At 46.6% G+C, this 17,139-nt stretch overlaps 1 protein-coding gene across 1 annotated transcript in view; it reads right to left on the bottom strand.

Annotated features, from left to right (window-relative positions):
* Positions 1 to 4,685: 4,685 nt before the first annotated feature.
* The window catches only part of Hcls1 (hematopoietic cell-specific Lyn substrate 1), a 69,550-nt gene continuing 57,096 nt past the window's right edge, over positions 4,686 to 17,139 (bottom strand). Inside the window, exons 7-17 of the mRNA XM_038344949.2 lie at positions 15,778 to 15,907; positions 13,889 to 13,999; positions 11,205 to 11,259; positions 9,155 to 9,265; positions 8,588 to 8,643; positions 7,955 to 8,024; positions 6,789 to 7,012; positions 6,288 to 6,404; positions 5,673 to 5,874; positions 5,463 to 5,525; positions 4,686 to 5,267 (exon numbers count right to left, since the gene is read on the bottom strand). Of these exons, the coding sequence (XP_038200877.1) occupies positions 5,134 to 5,267; positions 5,463 to 5,525; positions 5,673 to 5,874; positions 6,288 to 6,404; positions 6,789 to 7,012; positions 7,955 to 8,024; positions 8,588 to 8,643; positions 9,155 to 9,265; positions 11,205 to 11,259; positions 13,889 to 13,999; positions 15,778 to 15,907 (1,273 nt within the window). The 3' untranslated portion in view covers positions 4,686 to 5,133. The remainder of the gene's footprint in view (positions 5,268 to 5,462; positions 5,526 to 5,672; positions 5,875 to 6,287; positions 6,405 to 6,788; positions 7,013 to 7,954; positions 8,025 to 8,587; positions 8,644 to 9,154; positions 9,266 to 11,204; positions 11,260 to 13,888; positions 14,000 to 15,777; positions 15,908 to 17,139) is intronic.

The following is a 17,139-nucleotide window of genomic DNA, read 5'->3' as shown; positions in this document are numbered from 1 at the left end:
AGATTTGCATGCCACTGCTCCTGGCTTCTCAGGGTAACTGAAAGTGGGACACTACGGGTTGAGGACATCCCTCTGAAGCCAACATATCTGCTTCACTGGGTTGTGAGAATGTGTGAGATCCTTCAGGCCTTAGCAACTGCACTAGGACACTAGCTTTCTGAACTATGGTTTGTATGATGGTGCCACATTTTTGCCTTATCTTAGCTCTTCCCTCTTTTCATTTCCTAAAATAGGTCAGTCTCAGAGAAAGTAAGTAACTTAAGGCCATTTGAAAAATGAACCCATCCTTGGTTGACTAAAGAGTCAGGAAGTTCTGGAACCATCACAGATTAGTGATGCTACATAGTGCTGTCTAGTTTACAAACCACCTTCAAGTTCTTGGAGCAGGCAATATGGCGACAGGGTCTGAGGTGCAATGGCCTCCCCGGGTATCCCAGGTGGCGGGAACCCAACTGGAAGGTTCTAGAGTATGGTCTTTCTTGAGAGTTAGGGGCCATTTAGTAACTCTACTGCATCAAAGCTCAGATGGTTCCAACACAACCCAACAGGATGGACCCTGGGTGAGCACAGCTGATGGTTCCAACACAACCCAACAGAATGGACTGCACTGGCTGAGCACAGCTGTTTCATGGACACCACAGGCCAAAGCAAAACAGTCAGTTGTGTAGTGTCTTGTGTAAGAAAGAAAATCCTTAAAATGAAGGAAAGGCCAAAGGTCTTCAAGAACAAAGTCATTTCTGGTTGACAGCCACTGTCCTAAAGGAAGCTACACCAACAATCCTAAATTAGGATGTGCTCCCCTTTTAGTGGGACAAATCAGATCCCACGTAGCTACTCAGTGGCCATAATTCAATGCGACTCTTACTTGTTTACAAAATAAGTTTTAAAGATGTGATGATGCTAAATTGAGAATCACATGGGGCTGATCTACTCAATATGGCTTTGTGTCCTCTGGCCACAATGAAAAAATATATTCTCCCTCCCTGGCCTATTTAAGGAAACTGGAAACCTGGAACCAGAAAAGTAATTTATCTTAGGTTAAGTTCCTATTCCCTTAATAGGTGCCATTTTCCAACAATCCTAGGAGTTCTCAAGCTAATGGGAAACAAGGCAAAGGGAGGCCAGAAATCACAGGGAACCGGCCAGGCAGCACAGGGAACCACCAGCCAAGAATCCAAATAATGAAGGAGTCTTGCCAACCTGTGAGCTTTTTGTCTGAGCATCTGTCTGTCTGACCATGGTTCAGAACAGTGCAGATGAAGAAGCTGGTGCAGATGAAGAAGCTGGTGCGGATGAAGGAGCTGGTGCGGATGAAGGAGCTGGTGCAGATGAAGGAGCTGGTGCAGATGAAGGAGCTGGTGCGGATGAAGAAGCTGGTGTGGATGAAGGAGCTGGTGCAGATAAAGGAGCTGGTGCAGAGGAAGGAGCTGGTGCAGAGGAAGGAGCTGGTGCTGATGAAGAAGCTGGTGCCTCTGCAAGGGGTCAGGCAGGCAGCAGCAGAGCAAGCCCAGACTGAAAGCGTGCTCACTGTTCGCTATGTTCCTCTCATCCCATTGTTAACAGGATGCTAGGACTCCTAATCTTTATAGTTCGGTTCGGATTTCACCACTTCTTTGGGAGTCATCATTTTCTGAAACTGTATCTAGAGTGTTCTCTGATACTTTGTTCAGTGAAGATGAGGAACTGAAAACAGCTAAACAATGAAGTAGGCAGAAAGAAAGCGAGTTCTTCAGGCATCAGTTCTGGCTTCTTCCCACGCAGCGGAATGGAGTTCTCAAAGCCCTCTCAGGGTTTCTTATTAGAGAAAGAGAACTACAGACCTTGAAAACAAACCCAGAACTCTAGCTCCATGATCCAGGAGCTGCAGAGAGACAGAGAGGCCACAGGACTCTGACCCAATAACATGCAGTGCTGGAGGCAACCTGGCCAAGGAGAGCAGTCAGGGCCCCCACCCTGATTGGGGTGTGGATGGGTCAGCCACACATTCCCCCCACCAATTCCTGTCTCAGAGCAGTGCAAAGATGACATCGTCAAACATTTTATAAGGGAATCCATTGTTTATGTTAAAGGAAATCAAGATACTCCAGGCATTCCCTGATCCCTAGAGATATGCTCTCTTCTTGGTAAGAAGAGGGAAGACATAGCAAAAAGGACCTTTTCAGAGGCACCGGGCTTGACGGACACTAGTGGGTTCCCTGTGACAGAAGCAAGGCAGCTCCACGTGGCTTCGGTTTAAGCAGCAGCTGAGGAGGGTGTAGAGGGATGTATTGCAAGCATAGAGCCTAGGCAGGAAGACATTCCTGAGCAGAGTCCTTGATGTACATCACCCTCAGGAAAGGCAACTGAGAGATAGAAAGTAATAGAATGTGTGTGTGTTGGCGGAGGTGAGGGGGAACAGGACAGAGCCACAAATGACTTGTTCCCTGAACAGCATAGGGACTTGAGAAGGAAACTTGTCTAAGAAGAAAAGGTCAACGGGAAGCAAGGTGAGAATTAGAGGGAGTTTTAAAGCAACAGCAACAACACTGCACAAGTCTAATGTAATGCCAAATCAACTTGAAATGGAGAACACAGTTTTATGTATCTTTGGTCACTTCCATACACCAGAAACCCCAGGGTCTCTCTATTGGGAAACAAAAGCTGCTTTTTACTCTGAAAGGGGTTGTGGGAATTTAACTGGGTGAAGATGTGTTACATTTGTTTATACTGTTGAATATTACTTAAACTGTGTAAAGGTGTGTTCCAGTTGTTTATGCTGCATTTGTTTAATTATGTAAAGATGTGTTGCTATTTTACCTTGCCTGCCTAAGGCACCTGATTGGTCTAATAAAAAGCTGAATGGCCAGTTGCTAGGCAGAGAAAGGATAGGTGGGGCTGGCAGACAGAATAAACAGGAGGAGAAATCTAGGCTTGAGGATAGAGAAGAGAAAAAAGAAGAGAATGAGGAGAAAGAAAGGGACAGCCCCAGGGCAAGAAGCCAGGGAGTCACCAGCCAGACAGAGATGACAGGATGCTTGGAGAGTCACTTTTTGATGATCATGGCTGCCTGGGTGTCCTCATCTCTTTTCCTATCCATTCTAACTCTGGACCACACAGAGGTTTCATGCACAGTCTCCATCTACCCTTTCCTGGGCATGGACTCCAACGGTCCTGGTATCAGGGAGTCTGGACTTTCCCCCAGTCACTCTTCAACTCACTCTCCTTTGGTGTTAGTCTTTTTTTTTCTTTCCTGTTTCCAACCCTCTAATCTGAATCTGTGCCTTTGCCTCAAGAACTCACCATGTTCCAGGGGCTGGGGGAGATGGCTCAGCTAGTGAAGTCCTTGCCCATCAAGCATGAGGACCTGAGTTTAATCTCCAGAACCCATGTAAAATGCCATATGGTGGTGGCATTTGCTGATAATCTTAGAGCTAAGGAGGCAGAGACAAGAGGATCCCTGGGGCTCCCTTGAAAATGTAAGTCACAAACAATCCCATTTGGAATTATGATTAATAGAATGGTTATTTATTTAAAGGGGAAAACTTACAGATCACCGTCCCAGACAACAGCCCTCTGTGCAATCAGGAAGGGAACCTAGTTGCCGGAAGCGGAGTCAGAAGCCAGAGAGCAAGCGGAGGGCAATTGCTGCTTTTTTAAAGGAGAGACCATGCCTCAATGGGCTGGTATCTCAGCAGCTATTGGCTGAAGGAGCGGAAGGAGCTCCTGCAACACTCCCTAGCCAGCAGAATCTAGCCTAATTGGTGAGCCCCAAATCAAAGAGAAATCCTTCTTTAAAAGAAGTGGGTTACATTCCTGAGGACTAACAGCCAACGTTCCCTGCTAGCCAACACACACACACACACACACACACACACACACACACACACACACACACACACTTGTATACACTTGAGCCCACAAGTGCACCTGCACATATTTACACACACACACACACACACACACGCATGCACGCACAAAATCACCATGTGCTGGAAAAGTCTGCCTGTTTTCCCAGCCGGGAAGCTAACTTCATACAACTGCTAAAGCCTTAATCTGGATATCCCCTGACCCTGCTGACCCTGCTACTCCACATTGCTGCCATTGGGTGTGCTGGTTCATTTTTCTCAACTTGACAGACTTAGACATACCTGGGAAGTAATGTTAATTGAGAAAATGTCTCCATAGGATTCCTCCATAGGCATGTCTGTAGGACTTATTTTCTTAGTGGTTGATGTGGGCAGTGCCCCACCCACTGTGGGCGGTACCATTTCTGGGTGTATAAGAAAGCAGGCTGAGCAAGCCATAGGGAGCAAGCTAGTAAGCAGCATTTCTCACTGGTTTTTCCTTCAGTTACCACTAGGTTCTTGCTCTGAGGCCCTGTCCTGACTTCCCTCAGTGATGGAGTGTGATTTGAGAATTGTAGACTGAAATAAACCCTTTTCTTCTCAAGCTGCTTTTGGTCATGTATTTTATCACAACAATAGAAACCTTCAGTAAGGCAATAATAGGCTTGTCTGTTTTGGACAGACTAAGGTACAGCCACATAAACAGGCCTAGCTCCTGACCACTAAGGCACAGGATTTGGGCAATGGTAAGAGCACCGCATCCTAACCACAAGACTAGAGGGAGTCTTCTGGGTTCATGTGGATGAGGGATGTACAGTCAGGGCCAGAGAGGCCTCACTAAAAGCACCACTTACCCCAGTACAAAGCTAAACCACAGTCTTGCTTTATTTTCAGGTTTATGTCTAAATAGAAAAGACAGTTCCAATTTCTCTTTTACGGGAAGAAAAATGAGCAAAAAGCACAACCAGGCAAAATCAGGCTGACTAGCAAGAGCTTCCCTCAAGGCTAGCATACAGGGGAATGCCAGCACTCAAGAGGGAGAGAGCAGAGTGGGCTGTTGGGAAGGAGGCAGGACCACAGATGATGCTATGAGTTATCCCAGGGAAGAGTAGATGCAGAGGGAAGGCTCCTGCTTCATGTTGTCTCTACCTAAAGCTCTTAATAAAGCAGGAGAGGGAGGTCTATCTGAACCCAGGCGCCCCATGGCATGCTATTAGGTCCTTGCAGCAGTCCTGTGGAGTGGGTAGGAGGAGGCAGAGCTGTTTTGAACCTGGGGAATTGGAGTAGCAGAAGACAATGGGGCTGCTCACTAGAGGAGCTTGACATAGTTTGCAGGAAAGAGTCCAAAGTAGCCATGGCAACGGCCCCGCCACCAGCCTTCATCCACCATCTCAATGTCAGTGATGATGTCATCTGGATCAAAGGAGAGCTCGTCACTTCCCTCTGGGGAGGAAGTTGAGGAGACATTAGTATGGTTAGACAGGAATCCCCTAGTGCCTGTCTGTGCCAACTCTTAAGCCTCAGGGAAGGAAACAGGCCCTGTCTTTTGGACTCTTCCTTGACCCCCAGAACCCACCCCTTTTCCTATGTATCAGGGGCCACAGGTGTGCCAGGCCCTTCAAGTAGCTTCACGCTTACCTCCTTGGTAATCATACAGGGCTACAGCAGAGGTCCCTGTACCACCAGCCCCCACAGACAATCCTGAATAATGAGAAATATAAACATTACATGGAGAAAGCAAAGAGACATGATCTCATTGGGCAGAAAGGGGAGATTCCCCCTCCATCTCTGATGCCCAGAAACTGACCACATTTGGGAGCTGCTCCCCCTCCCATTCACCCCACTCACCAGCCTGGTAGGACAGAGAAGGGGTGCACTCGGGCTCCAGCACATCCTCATAGTCTCCCTCTTCCTCCTCCCGCTGGTCGAGCTCCCCAACGTCCTCATAGTCGTTCTCAGGCTCCTGCTGAGGCTCCGCTTCATACACTGGCTCTTCCACCACTTGGAGGCCTTCAGGAGTCCTAGGGGGCAGGGCTGGGGGCTCCTCGTCCTGAGGAGAGATGTGTGGGCCAGGAGGATTCAATGATGACCTAATGGGGTTGCTAACACCCTTGCCACCCAACCTCTTCCCTCCGTTTAGAAGCCTTTCCTCAGAAACGGTCTGCTCTTCATTCCCTGTCTCCTAAAACATTTGCCCTCTCAAAGGAAGTGACAGGAGGGAACTCAAGGTATGAGGTGAGGGGTGTGGAAAACCAGAGGAACATTAAAGCAAAAGCACACTGTTGGGCTATCACAGCTAAGAGAAGCAACTGTCCAGGTTTGCTCAGGACTAGGGAGTTTCCAGAATGCAGGACTTTCAGTGCTAAAACCAGAGTAAGCGAAGCCGGATGACTGGCCGCCCCTATACAGCCCAAGACATGAGAGGATGGTGTAGGGACAGTCACTCTCTGGGACACTGCTTACCTCCGGGGGATTCTGTGGTGGAGTCTGCATCCTGGGCAGAGAGGGCACAGGGTGTTCTTTTCTGCTTCTCATGGGTTCAGGTTCTGGGGGTGGGTGACTCTCTGCTGGAGGCCAGACCTGAAGAACAAGGGGATGATGGCTCCTTCATCTTTAGTTGGTACAGCAAAGGGTACCTGTTGCAGCTGGTAACCACTTGGCACAGCGAAGGCTACCAGTTGTAGCTGGTGACCTGCTATCTGTTAGACTCTATTATAGAGACTCTAACAGGTAGAGTCTATAAATCTTGATGGCTTTGTTGTTGTGTTGTTGTTTTTCTCTTGACCTTCTACTACCTGGTACCAATTATACACATGGAATCTTCACAAAGACAAGCACAACAGACTCTGCTCAGCAAGGGAAACATCTGCCTTCTATTTATTTATTCATTTTTGCCTATCACTTGGACACCTGAGACACCAGTCAGGTCAAGAGATCTTGGATCCCCAATAACCATGCACTCACCTCTGAGGAGATCTTCTTGGGCAATGGGGCCGGCACTGGGGCCGGCACTGCTGGCTCTTCCATGGGCCTCGGTGGCTGCTGAGCTTCACGGCTCATCTTCACCACAGCCTTTCGCTCCTGTTGCTGCCTGGCCATCTGCTGCGCCTTCTCTTCTTCCTCTCGCTTCCTCTTCTCCTCAGCCATGGACTCAAATTTTGCCTTCAGCCCACGGGCACCACTGGAAGCTGCAAACACAGATGAGGAAAATTAAGGGTGTCTTGGATTGTGAGTAGAGAGAGGAAATAGAGCCTAAAGAAAGGAGAGAGGACTATTAACTATGTAGGAGGAAAGAAGATGAGGAGGTGACTCACGGAGAGTATTGGGGGCTGCAGATCCCCGGCCCCTTGACTTTCTTTGCCTGCCTCAGACCCTTTGCCTGCTGGACTAATGGAGTAGCCAACTTTTTTTTCCTGTGCCTGCAGCTGCTCTGAGCACAAGACTCTCATGAGTTCCTGATGGCAGGGGAAGTGGCTTCTGGTGGGTTTTACTGCTGGAAATTCCAAGAGCCGGGGCGTGATTATCTTAAGGATCCCAATATAAGCTTCCCTGGAGCTCAATAAAGTTGGCATTCTTGGTTCAAGGATGACCCATGTCCCCGTGTCTCTCTTGTGAGCGAATGTGTTTAAATCTCCAGCCCCTTTCCGGCTTGTATACCATCCCACAGTGCAGGCGCTGCAGGAGGGGAAGGTACAGAGGTTATGAGAGGACAGTAGGACCTGGGCATCACATGGCACTAAAGGCCAGGTTTCATATGACCAAAGGACCAGCTGTCCTTTTAAAATTATGAGTTCCTGAACCAGCATCTTTCTCAACTCATATTCTTTAAATCTATGTATCTCCACCCACCACACCCTATCCTCCATCCCAAAGGTCTACTCTATCTATATCTCCCAGCTAACACCTCACTCTTGTCTCTGTGTGTCTCTGTCCCTAGTTTTTTCCCTAATCCACTCTTCTTGCCATCCAGTAGGTCTGGATTTTCTAGGAGACAAGACTCTGGATCTATGAGAGTAGCGCTCTCATCCTCCTTGGCTTATCTCAGTGGCCAAGGCATGCAAGGGATGGTCTTGGAGGAGAGAGTCAGAGGAGAAAGGTCAAAGGGCACTGAGAAGGGAATTAAGACTAACCAGCTTCTATGGGGGTGGTCTTCTTATAGGCTGTGGTTGGTGCCTCCATTTCATTAAAGCCAACGGCACTCTGCAGGCAGAAGAACAGTGTATATAGTCAGGGGAAGCAGAAGGGTAGTAATCCATGAGCCAGAACTGGGGGAAAGAGCCACCCTGGGAGGCATCCATAGCCATGTAGTAGGTAACAGTTGGATTGGATCTTTGATATTATCTGGTGGGAGAGAGAAGGGTAAAGAACTCTACTGGTGGGCTCAGCTCCCCCTTTGAAAGCTCAGTGGCCTTAGAATTGCAAGTTTCTGAGCCTAGTTATACTTAGAATGGAGCAAGGCCCTTGCTCACACAGGAAGAGGAGTCATTGAACATACAGTATGGTAACACAGAGCAGGAAGAGACAAGACAGGACGAAGAAATGCCTGAAATGTCATCTCCGATCTCCCTAGTGTCTCCCTTTCCGTGCTAACTCTCTGCCCCCTCCACTCTTCTCAGATAAACCTCAGGCTATTGAATTCATGCTCCTTGGTGACCCAGCTCCAAGAGTTCCATCTGTCTTCTGGCTTCTCCTTTCTCTTGCTGTCCTCCGTGCACCTCCTTTACCACAGAGACACTCCCGAGATCATGGTATCCTCTGTTTACCTTATCCACTCGGTCCTTCTGGATTCCATATTGGCCACCAAAGCCCTTGGCATAGTCTGTGGGAAAGACAATTCTGTAAGTGAAAAATAGGAGATTGGAATGTTGGGAATGGGTGGGGAGAGGGAGCAGATGGACAGGAAGACAGGAATGTGGAAGACAGAAAGAGGAAGAAATGTCAGGGAGAGAGGGATGACAGGAAGAAAAGGAAAAGGGTGAGGATGGAGGTAGGGGACTCGGGAGAGAAAAAAGAGAGAGGTGGGAAAAGGAAACACAATATAAATGAAAAACAAGGCAATATACAAGGAAATAAATAGGAAAACAAGGTGAGCCCTCCAGCTATGGTTGCTGAGTCCCAGGGAAGAGCTCTCTGTCCCCACTAAGGCTGACTGGCCTGCGATACTCACACCAAGCCGCCCATTACCCTGCCTGGCTCCACTCCTTCCCCAATCCCTTTCCTCCTTGCCCCTTCTTTGCCCTGATTCCAATCCTTTCAATCCACTCCACGTTGACTCTCCTCATCCCTCTCCTTATTCTGGGACCTCCCTCCTTCCAATCCAACCTACTTACCTCGCTGAGACTCGTGCTTCTCCGTCTCTCCCTTGTAGTCATATCCTAGAGCTGCTTTGTCCCGTTTATCCTTCTCTACTCCATAGCGCCCACCAAAGCCATGAGAGTAATCTGCAATAGACAGGGGAGGCCTGAGAGCCCGGCCTCAGCCCGCAGGAAAACGCGCGCATGCGCACAAAAGAAGTCTACAGGAATGAGCGCCCGGTGGGAGGGCAGGGAAGGTTCAGAGCTCAGATAGTGGTGAGCTAATTTAATGGCGATGACGCCCTCACCTCCATCCCAAGACAAGAAGAAGTTCCCCTCGATATTTTCCAGGAAAGGCTGTGTATAGAGAATGTGAGATCTCTGGGATAAATGGCAGACATAGGAGATGCATGCTGTCCCTCCACCCCCATAGAAACAGAGAAATCTCAGCCAAATATAGTAACTTTAAAGAGGTGAAACTCAGAAAGGAGGAGGAAGAGAAGGAAGAAAGGAAAGAGAAGGAGGAAAAGAGGGAAGATGGGGGAGGATGAAATAATCCTGGCTCCAGAAAGAAATACAAGAATTGGAGCTACATAAGTAAGTACGAGAGTGACAGCGCACGTCACAGAAGCCCCGAGGGCTTTACAGTCAGCCTTCAGTGAACTGGGATTAAGACCTAGGGTCTGTGATTCTAAAATCTACTCAAGAGTGGGCATGGGAGCTGGAAAGGAGGTTCTGCCCAGTCCTAAGAAAAAGATGTCTAGAAAATGCTGCTCACTAGTACAGGAAATGGCAAGGTGTCTTGTAGTCTGTTCAGTTTTTGACAAGGGGAAATTTTACCAGTAATATTTGGAACTCTAGTTCTACACCTGAGCGTGGAATGTAACTACTCATTTTTTCCCAATTAATAGGATTTAGGAATTCTAAGTGAAGAAAATAACTTAAATACTGATCTCAGAAAATAAATACTGAGAGGGAGGATTCTGGGAGGTGTGTCAGTCAGTACAATTTCATGTAAATATGAGGACCCGAGTTCTAGTCTCAAGAGTGCAGATACAAAGCTAAGTGTGACAGTGTATGCCTGCGACTCTAGAGTTGCAGAGACAGGGACAGGATGTCTGGAGCTTGTTGACCTGCTGGTCTTGTCAAATCTATAATCTCCAGGTTTAGGGAGAGACCCTGTCTCAATAGATAAAAGTGCACAGCAATCAAAGAAAATGCCTAACACTGACCTCTGACTTCTGCATACCTCAGCGTATGCATGCACTCATGAGCAATCACACACAAAGAGAATGTGTGTGTGTGTGTGTGTGTGTGTGTGTGTGTAAAGAATAGCATAAGGAAGGTAGCATGAACACAACACAATGTAGATTTCAAGAAAGAATGCATTCTAAAAGGCAAGAGGGACAGCATCATCCATCAGGAATAAGTACAGTGGAATAAATCTAATAGACTCAAAAGTCATGAAGCAAAACCTGAGAGAAACAGTAAGATAAATTGACAAATTTATGGTCATTGTTGAAAATTTAAACCTCTTGAACAAAAAGAACCATCAGTAAAATTATAGAAGATCCAAACAACTTTGTCACTAATACCTAGGTGGTTAAGTGACTAAGAACACTCTGTCCCAAACTACACAATCAACTCCTTGATCCCAATGCACATAGGTCATGTGCAGGATGGAAATACTGGAAATCATTTTTTGATCTCAATAAAATTAAAAGCCAATGTTAATAAAATGATATGGAAAATTTCCTCAATTTAAAAAATACAAATACATATTTTTTCAGTTTATTAGACACATGGCAGGCCCCATGTTCTAGAGTATTTGGCCAACACAAGTTGGATTCCATGGTTTTGTGTATGTGTGGTTTTGTTTGGTTTTGTTTGTTTCAAGAGAGAGAGCATGAAGTTGGGTGAGCAGGAAGGATGTGGGTAGAATTGGGAGAGGAGAAAGAATATGATGAAAATATATTGTTTGCAATGGCCAAAACAGTGGGGGGCTGGAGGGAGCCATGATAAGCTGCTGGAAGGGAGCTGTGAGCAGGTGGGCGAGCCTCCAGGTGCCGAGGCACTGGGTACTCACCTTTCTGAGATGCGTGCTTCTCCACTTCTCCTTTGTAATCAAAGCCCACTGCTGACTGAGAAGAGAGAAATGATTGGTCACCCCTGTCTGCTTCCTCCCTGCTGTACCTTTGCCTTCACTGCAGTCCCAGAGGCAGTGTTAGGGAACCTGTGGCTAACTTTGGAAGTTGAAAGTAGGAACAATGCTACAAAGCAGCCATCATGGCCTCTGGACCAGACCACTCCAGATCCCACTTCTCCCATTTGTAATTGGTTAGCTTTGGGATTATTCAACATCACCGAGTACTGGTCTCTTTAAATAATATTAAATGTGTCTAACCCACTACAATGGTAAAATTGAGAGAAATGCTCTCTCTTCATTTGGAATAGTATGACACCTCAAGAGAGCAAGGTATAGTATCTTCTGAGTTAGCAAGGAATCAGCATTCCCCACCCCCACTATGTGAGCCTCACAAACTAAGATGAGGCAATAGGTAGCAAAGACCCTGCAAACTAAAATCTATGTGTGCCTCTGGGTGCCTATGGGCTAGTCACCTCACTCTCACTGAACTGTGTTGATCTCAGCATGGCCTCACGGGGATGCAAGGCACAGATCTGGTGGGATGGGATCCAAGTTGGTCCCAAGACCTAATACATCCTGGGAGCTGTGTCCCCATTTGCTCAGTAACTAGAGGTTTCTTAGCAAAGCTTGGTTTTGTATCTTAAGAACTAGTCTCTTGGTTTCCCTGCTCCACTCTTCCTTTCTCTCCCTCCCTCTTTCTCGGGGTCTCCTATACCTGAGTCTGGCCTCAGACTACCTCTGTAGGCAAGGATGACTTTGGACATGAGGAAGACAGAAGATAGTTAATTCTTAGATAACCAGAGACAGAGGGAGAGAGGTCCTGGATCAGATCAGGCTAATGCCTGGGTGCCTCCACTTTAGATTCAAGGCAGTTTACTCCAGGACTCTCGCCCAGAATATATCCCCCTATTGCTGAGGCTTTTCCTCTCTGGCAGGCCACTGGCCTAACTCCCAGCCAGTAGGCTGACTTCCTCCTTACCCCACTGTGGGCCACAGATAACCCACCAGGTAGATTTGACTGGGCAAACTCCATGCCAGGAGGCTAACTGCACTGTGGGTTGCTGAAAACAAGGCCCTGTGGAGTCCTGCGGGTTTTATTCTCTGTGGTTTTAAAGGTCCCCAAGAGAGTCACACCTAGTCAGGGCCTTGCTGTTATTTAAAAAGACACAACCAGCTAAATGCGTCCTGCCGAGACCAATTCAAGCAGAAATGGAGCCCAGCTTTGCTCCACACCCAGTTGAGAAGTAAATAAACCCAGGCTCCCTGCACATCAAGCAGATCATGTTCCCTCTCTAGACACACGCCTATTCATCATGCGGGGGCTCTGACTTTGTATGTCACATGCTATCTCTGCTGCAATAAATCTTACATGTGGTAGACATGGCAGGCACACTTCTCCTGTAACTCTTGATGGACAAATGGACTTGTGCGAGGAGAGCTAGCAGGCAACGCATTTCTGCCCCTCTACTTCTACCTGGGAGTGAGTATGTCCAACACACCTGGTTTATGAGGCACTGGGGTGGTCCCCATACCCTAGGCTAGCAGCTACCAACTGAGCTACTTCCCCATCCTCTAGTCTTTCATTCATGTTTTATGGACATGTGAACTGTTTAGGTGATGCAATTTGTGCTTGTAAAATAACAACTAGCAATAAGGGGTTGGGCAAAGACCACTAGAAGGAAAGCCAAGACCTAGGAAATCCTCCCTTGTTTCTAGACCCATATATGCTCCACATGACATTATTGTCTTTGATTGTGTTTTCTGTACTTCTTTTCTTTTACAGCATGTTTTGAACTTTCTCAGTTTTGTTTGGGGTGAATTTTCTCCTACAGTGCAAACAATTATCATCCTAACACTTTGCAGCTTGGATTCAGGCCCACCTGCTAGTAATAATAACAACAACAATAATAAAAATAATAACAATCCAGAGGTGAAGATTTTCTAGCCCATTCCTGTCTCCTTCCCCCTCTCCCTCCATGGCTCCCTTCCCTTTTCAGATGAGATTCTAACCTGTGCCATGAAAGGATTCAGCTCCTGATATCCTAAATTGGAATTTAAAGCATCACGGATCGCCATCCTTGCTCCTTCCACTGAATGAGCTGCACCCATTTAGTGCTGCCTTTTGTTCTCTTTAAAGCTACTCTTGTACACAAAGGAGTCTCCATCAACACCCCAGCTTCGGGGATTATTGTTCAATCCTTCACCTTCCCAGAGCATTGCCATCCTAATGAGTTAACCGGTTTACTTGCTGATCTGAGGAATTCTTCTCTGCTAATGCCTTGAGACATCTTATTCAGAGTTGAAGAATCTTTGCCTATTAGCTGACTAAAGGAGGCTTTGCTGATGAACCCTGAGCCTCTCCTGGGCGAGGCCAGAGCTGCACTACAACCCCAGCCCTACCTAACGAACTCAAATGGATGCTGATGCTCCACACACAGCCTCCCCACCAGCCCTGCTGAGACAGGTCATGAGATCTGTCCTGGACTCAGTGCCAGTACCAGACACTGGTGGCCTCCACTGTTCCGTCTTTCACCTGAAGAAGCATGGACCTACATTTAGGGCTGAGTGTTGGTAAGGCCCACATAACGTAAGGGCTATGGCAGAGGGGAAAAGTTGTCACTTACCTTGTCTGCCCGGTCCCTCTCAACTCCATATTTGCCCCCAAAGCCTCTGGCAGCATCAGTCTGAGAAGAGTGTTTCTCCACATCAGCGACATATTCGTGGCCCACAGCACTCTAAGGAAAATCAGGAATGGTGTATAAAAGATTACAATGACCTTAACTAATCGAGATGGCAAATGGATGTCACGATACAAGAAATTCCCTTCTGGGTCAGATCTGTAGCCTTCAACAGGGGCACCAAGGAACTGATGATGGGGGACGCAGTAACTCTCTAGAGCGGTGCCCATCCTAGAATCCTTTTTCACATCATAAGAGAGCCATTGCTCAGAAGCCTCCAGGAATGTACTGGAAGTCAGAAGATAGAGAATACATAGCCAGAGCAATGTTGAACCCAAAAGAAGGGAGAGGAGAGCTCAAACAGGGGCATTGCAGTGTGAAACAAAGGAGCAAAGCTTGGGCGCATCTAGAGGCACTGACTAGATGCCCTGACCGAGGCTGATGACGTCTTCACTCCATCAACCAGGTATCTTCGTCCTAGATCTTTAATCATTTGAACAACCAAAGCTCAGAAGTGAATTCTGAAGTTTTCAATGTACATATAAGAGATTGCTAAAGGGCTGAGGAATGGCTCAGTATATAAGAGTCCTTGTTCTGCAAACATGAAGACTTAAAAATCAAATCTCTGGCACCCACAAAAACAGTGAGGCTACATGTACCCATAATGGGAAGATAGAGACAGGTGGATTCTGGGAGCTCCCTTCCCAGACAGCCTGGGTGACAGGATAAGCTTCACACTCAGCGGGAAATCCCGCCCCAAGGCACTAAGGCAGGGAGCTGTAGAGGAAGGCATTTGACATCTTGCTGTGTGACTGCCACTTGTGCACACACAGGTGTACTCACCGCCCCCACAACCTGCATGCATGCATACACCACATACAACACATGCATACAACACACATACACACATGATCATATCATACACTGAGGCAGTGGTTCTCAACCTTCCTAATGCTGCGACCCTTTAATACACTTCCTTGTGCTGTGGTGACCCCAACCATGAGATTGATTCATTGCTACTTCATAACTGAAATTTTGTTACTGTTATGAATCATAATGTAAGTATCTGGCATGCAGGATATCTGATATGTGGACCCCAAAGTGTTGTAACCCACAGCTTGAGAAAAGAAAATAAGAGAAGTTGCAATACAGACAGAATACACAGCATTTAAAGGCAACAAATAAATGTATAGCCTTTTTTTCCCTCCTCCACTAATGTTCCCTACTTCCTCAGTCTGAGTGTGGCCTCGTTTCGTTTCGTTTCTGTGATTACAATATCTTCCAAAAGAAACTAAAGGAGAAAGGTTGTATTTGGCTACAATTCCAGGTCAAGGCAGGAACTTAAAGGAACCAGTCACATTCACAATCAAAAGCAGAGAGAATAAATGCATGTAGACTTGCTGATTGTTTCTACTCTTATATAACACAGGGCACAAGCCCACCACAGTGGGCTTCTCACATCAATTAATGCAATTAAGACAACCCCCAACAGACATGCTCACAGGTCAGTCTGACCTAGACCGTCCTTCACTGATCTCTTTTCTCAGCTGGTCCCAGATTGTGTCAAGTTGTCAATTAAAGCTATCCATCATCCAGGGTCACAGTTTACTTGGAGCTGTAGCAGGCCAGCTGCCCTAACGTCTTGACTCTCTTTTCTGCCTTCTGTATCTTGTGTGTTGAGATGGGAGGGGTAAGGATACTAACAGCACATAGACAATTCTCCTTTAAAACCCAAATGGACACCATATTTGGAACAGATTTTAAATCAAAGCACCAACAAGCTAGTTGCTTTTCATCAATTTTTCTCTCAAACAGACCTCTCCCTTTCCACTCACCTTGTCCATCCGGTCCCTTTCCACTCCAAACCGGCCTCCATAGCCATGGGATGCTTTAGGCCCCGACTCCAATTCCTTCTTCTTGAGAATGTCGTGCTCCTCAGACACTTTGTTCCTCAGCTGGTGGATGCTGCAAATAACCACACACCTGAGGCTCACCTCGTACAGGGAGGTCAACAGTCCCTTTCCCAGAAAAGTGGAAATCTTTTGTAGCAAAACTCTGAGACCCCCAAATGTTCCAGTGACAGGCTTGGAGTAAGAAGTTGGTACAACCAGCATTTAAATGCTCTAGAAGCCAAGATCCTGTGGTCTCTTATCTTTCTCAGTAACATAACCTTGTCATCTTTAGTCCCATTTTTCATGTTCTCATGTATCAGAGATGATACCTATATACTTACGACTGAGAAGTTATCACTCTTTCTGAAAAAACCTGCCTTCAACCACTTAGGTGATTTGTCTCAAGAAACATAAATAAAAATATGCAAATACCTTTAGACCATGGTTCTAAGAGTCTACCCCAGAAAAACGTTTTTAAATATGGCAAAGCTTAAAAAGTCTAGTGATTGAAACATTGCAGAGAGTAGCAAAAATAACCAATCCGTATACCTAGTAATTGGAAAATAGCTAAGAAAATTAAAATACTATCTTTCAATAACACAATGGAAGTCATTAAAACTGATGCTTATAAAATGTAGTTTTGAGTAAGTTTATTTATTCATTAGTATTTGTGTACTTTTATTAGTGTATTTTTTGTCAAGCATTAGCATTCTGCAACCCAAGCCTGATAATTTCTGAGAATAACAAACTCTCTTAGAACAACTAAAGGTCCCATAGTTTAGGACTGGGACTCCACCTCTTGACAGTTAGTGACACTGGCGGGGGAGGGGAGACAAGAGCACTAACTCCTCTGCTAAGTCCATGCTCTTTTCTACATTCACTACCATGGAGGCTGCAACACGGGAGGAAGCCACGGTCTATTTAGTCTGAAGGTCTGAGCTGATCCATCAGCACTGTGCCAACAAACAACAGCAAGAGCTCACAAATTTGGAAAATATGCAAGGACCCCTGGACCATATATCAATATCTGGGTGAGAGAACCCTACATGTTAGGGACCTGACTTTCTGCAGTAAGCAACGGTCTGGGGGTAGTTACTGTCTGGGGACTCCATAGCTCAGACCCAGCAGAGACTGGTTACAGGCAGAGTGACCGTCTCACAGTGGAGATGTTCTCCTTCCATGGAAGATTAGACCCATCTGCTGGTCTAGCGGGATAATCTCGCTGAAGCCTTAGTAAAAGCCTTTCAGCGTTAGCCACGGTTTATTTTAGAGAGCTGGCTAGGAACCAGATGAAATCAATCCGCC

This window comes from Arvicola amphibius, chromosome 10, assembly GCF_903992535.2.
Source record: "Arvicola amphibius chromosome 10, mArvAmp1.2, whole genome shotgun sequence".
In the NCBI taxonomy this organism is placed as follows: domain Eukaryota; kingdom Metazoa; phylum Chordata; class Mammalia; order Rodentia; family Cricetidae; genus Arvicola; species Arvicola amphibius.
This window is presented reverse-complemented; position numbering and strand designations above follow the sequence as displayed.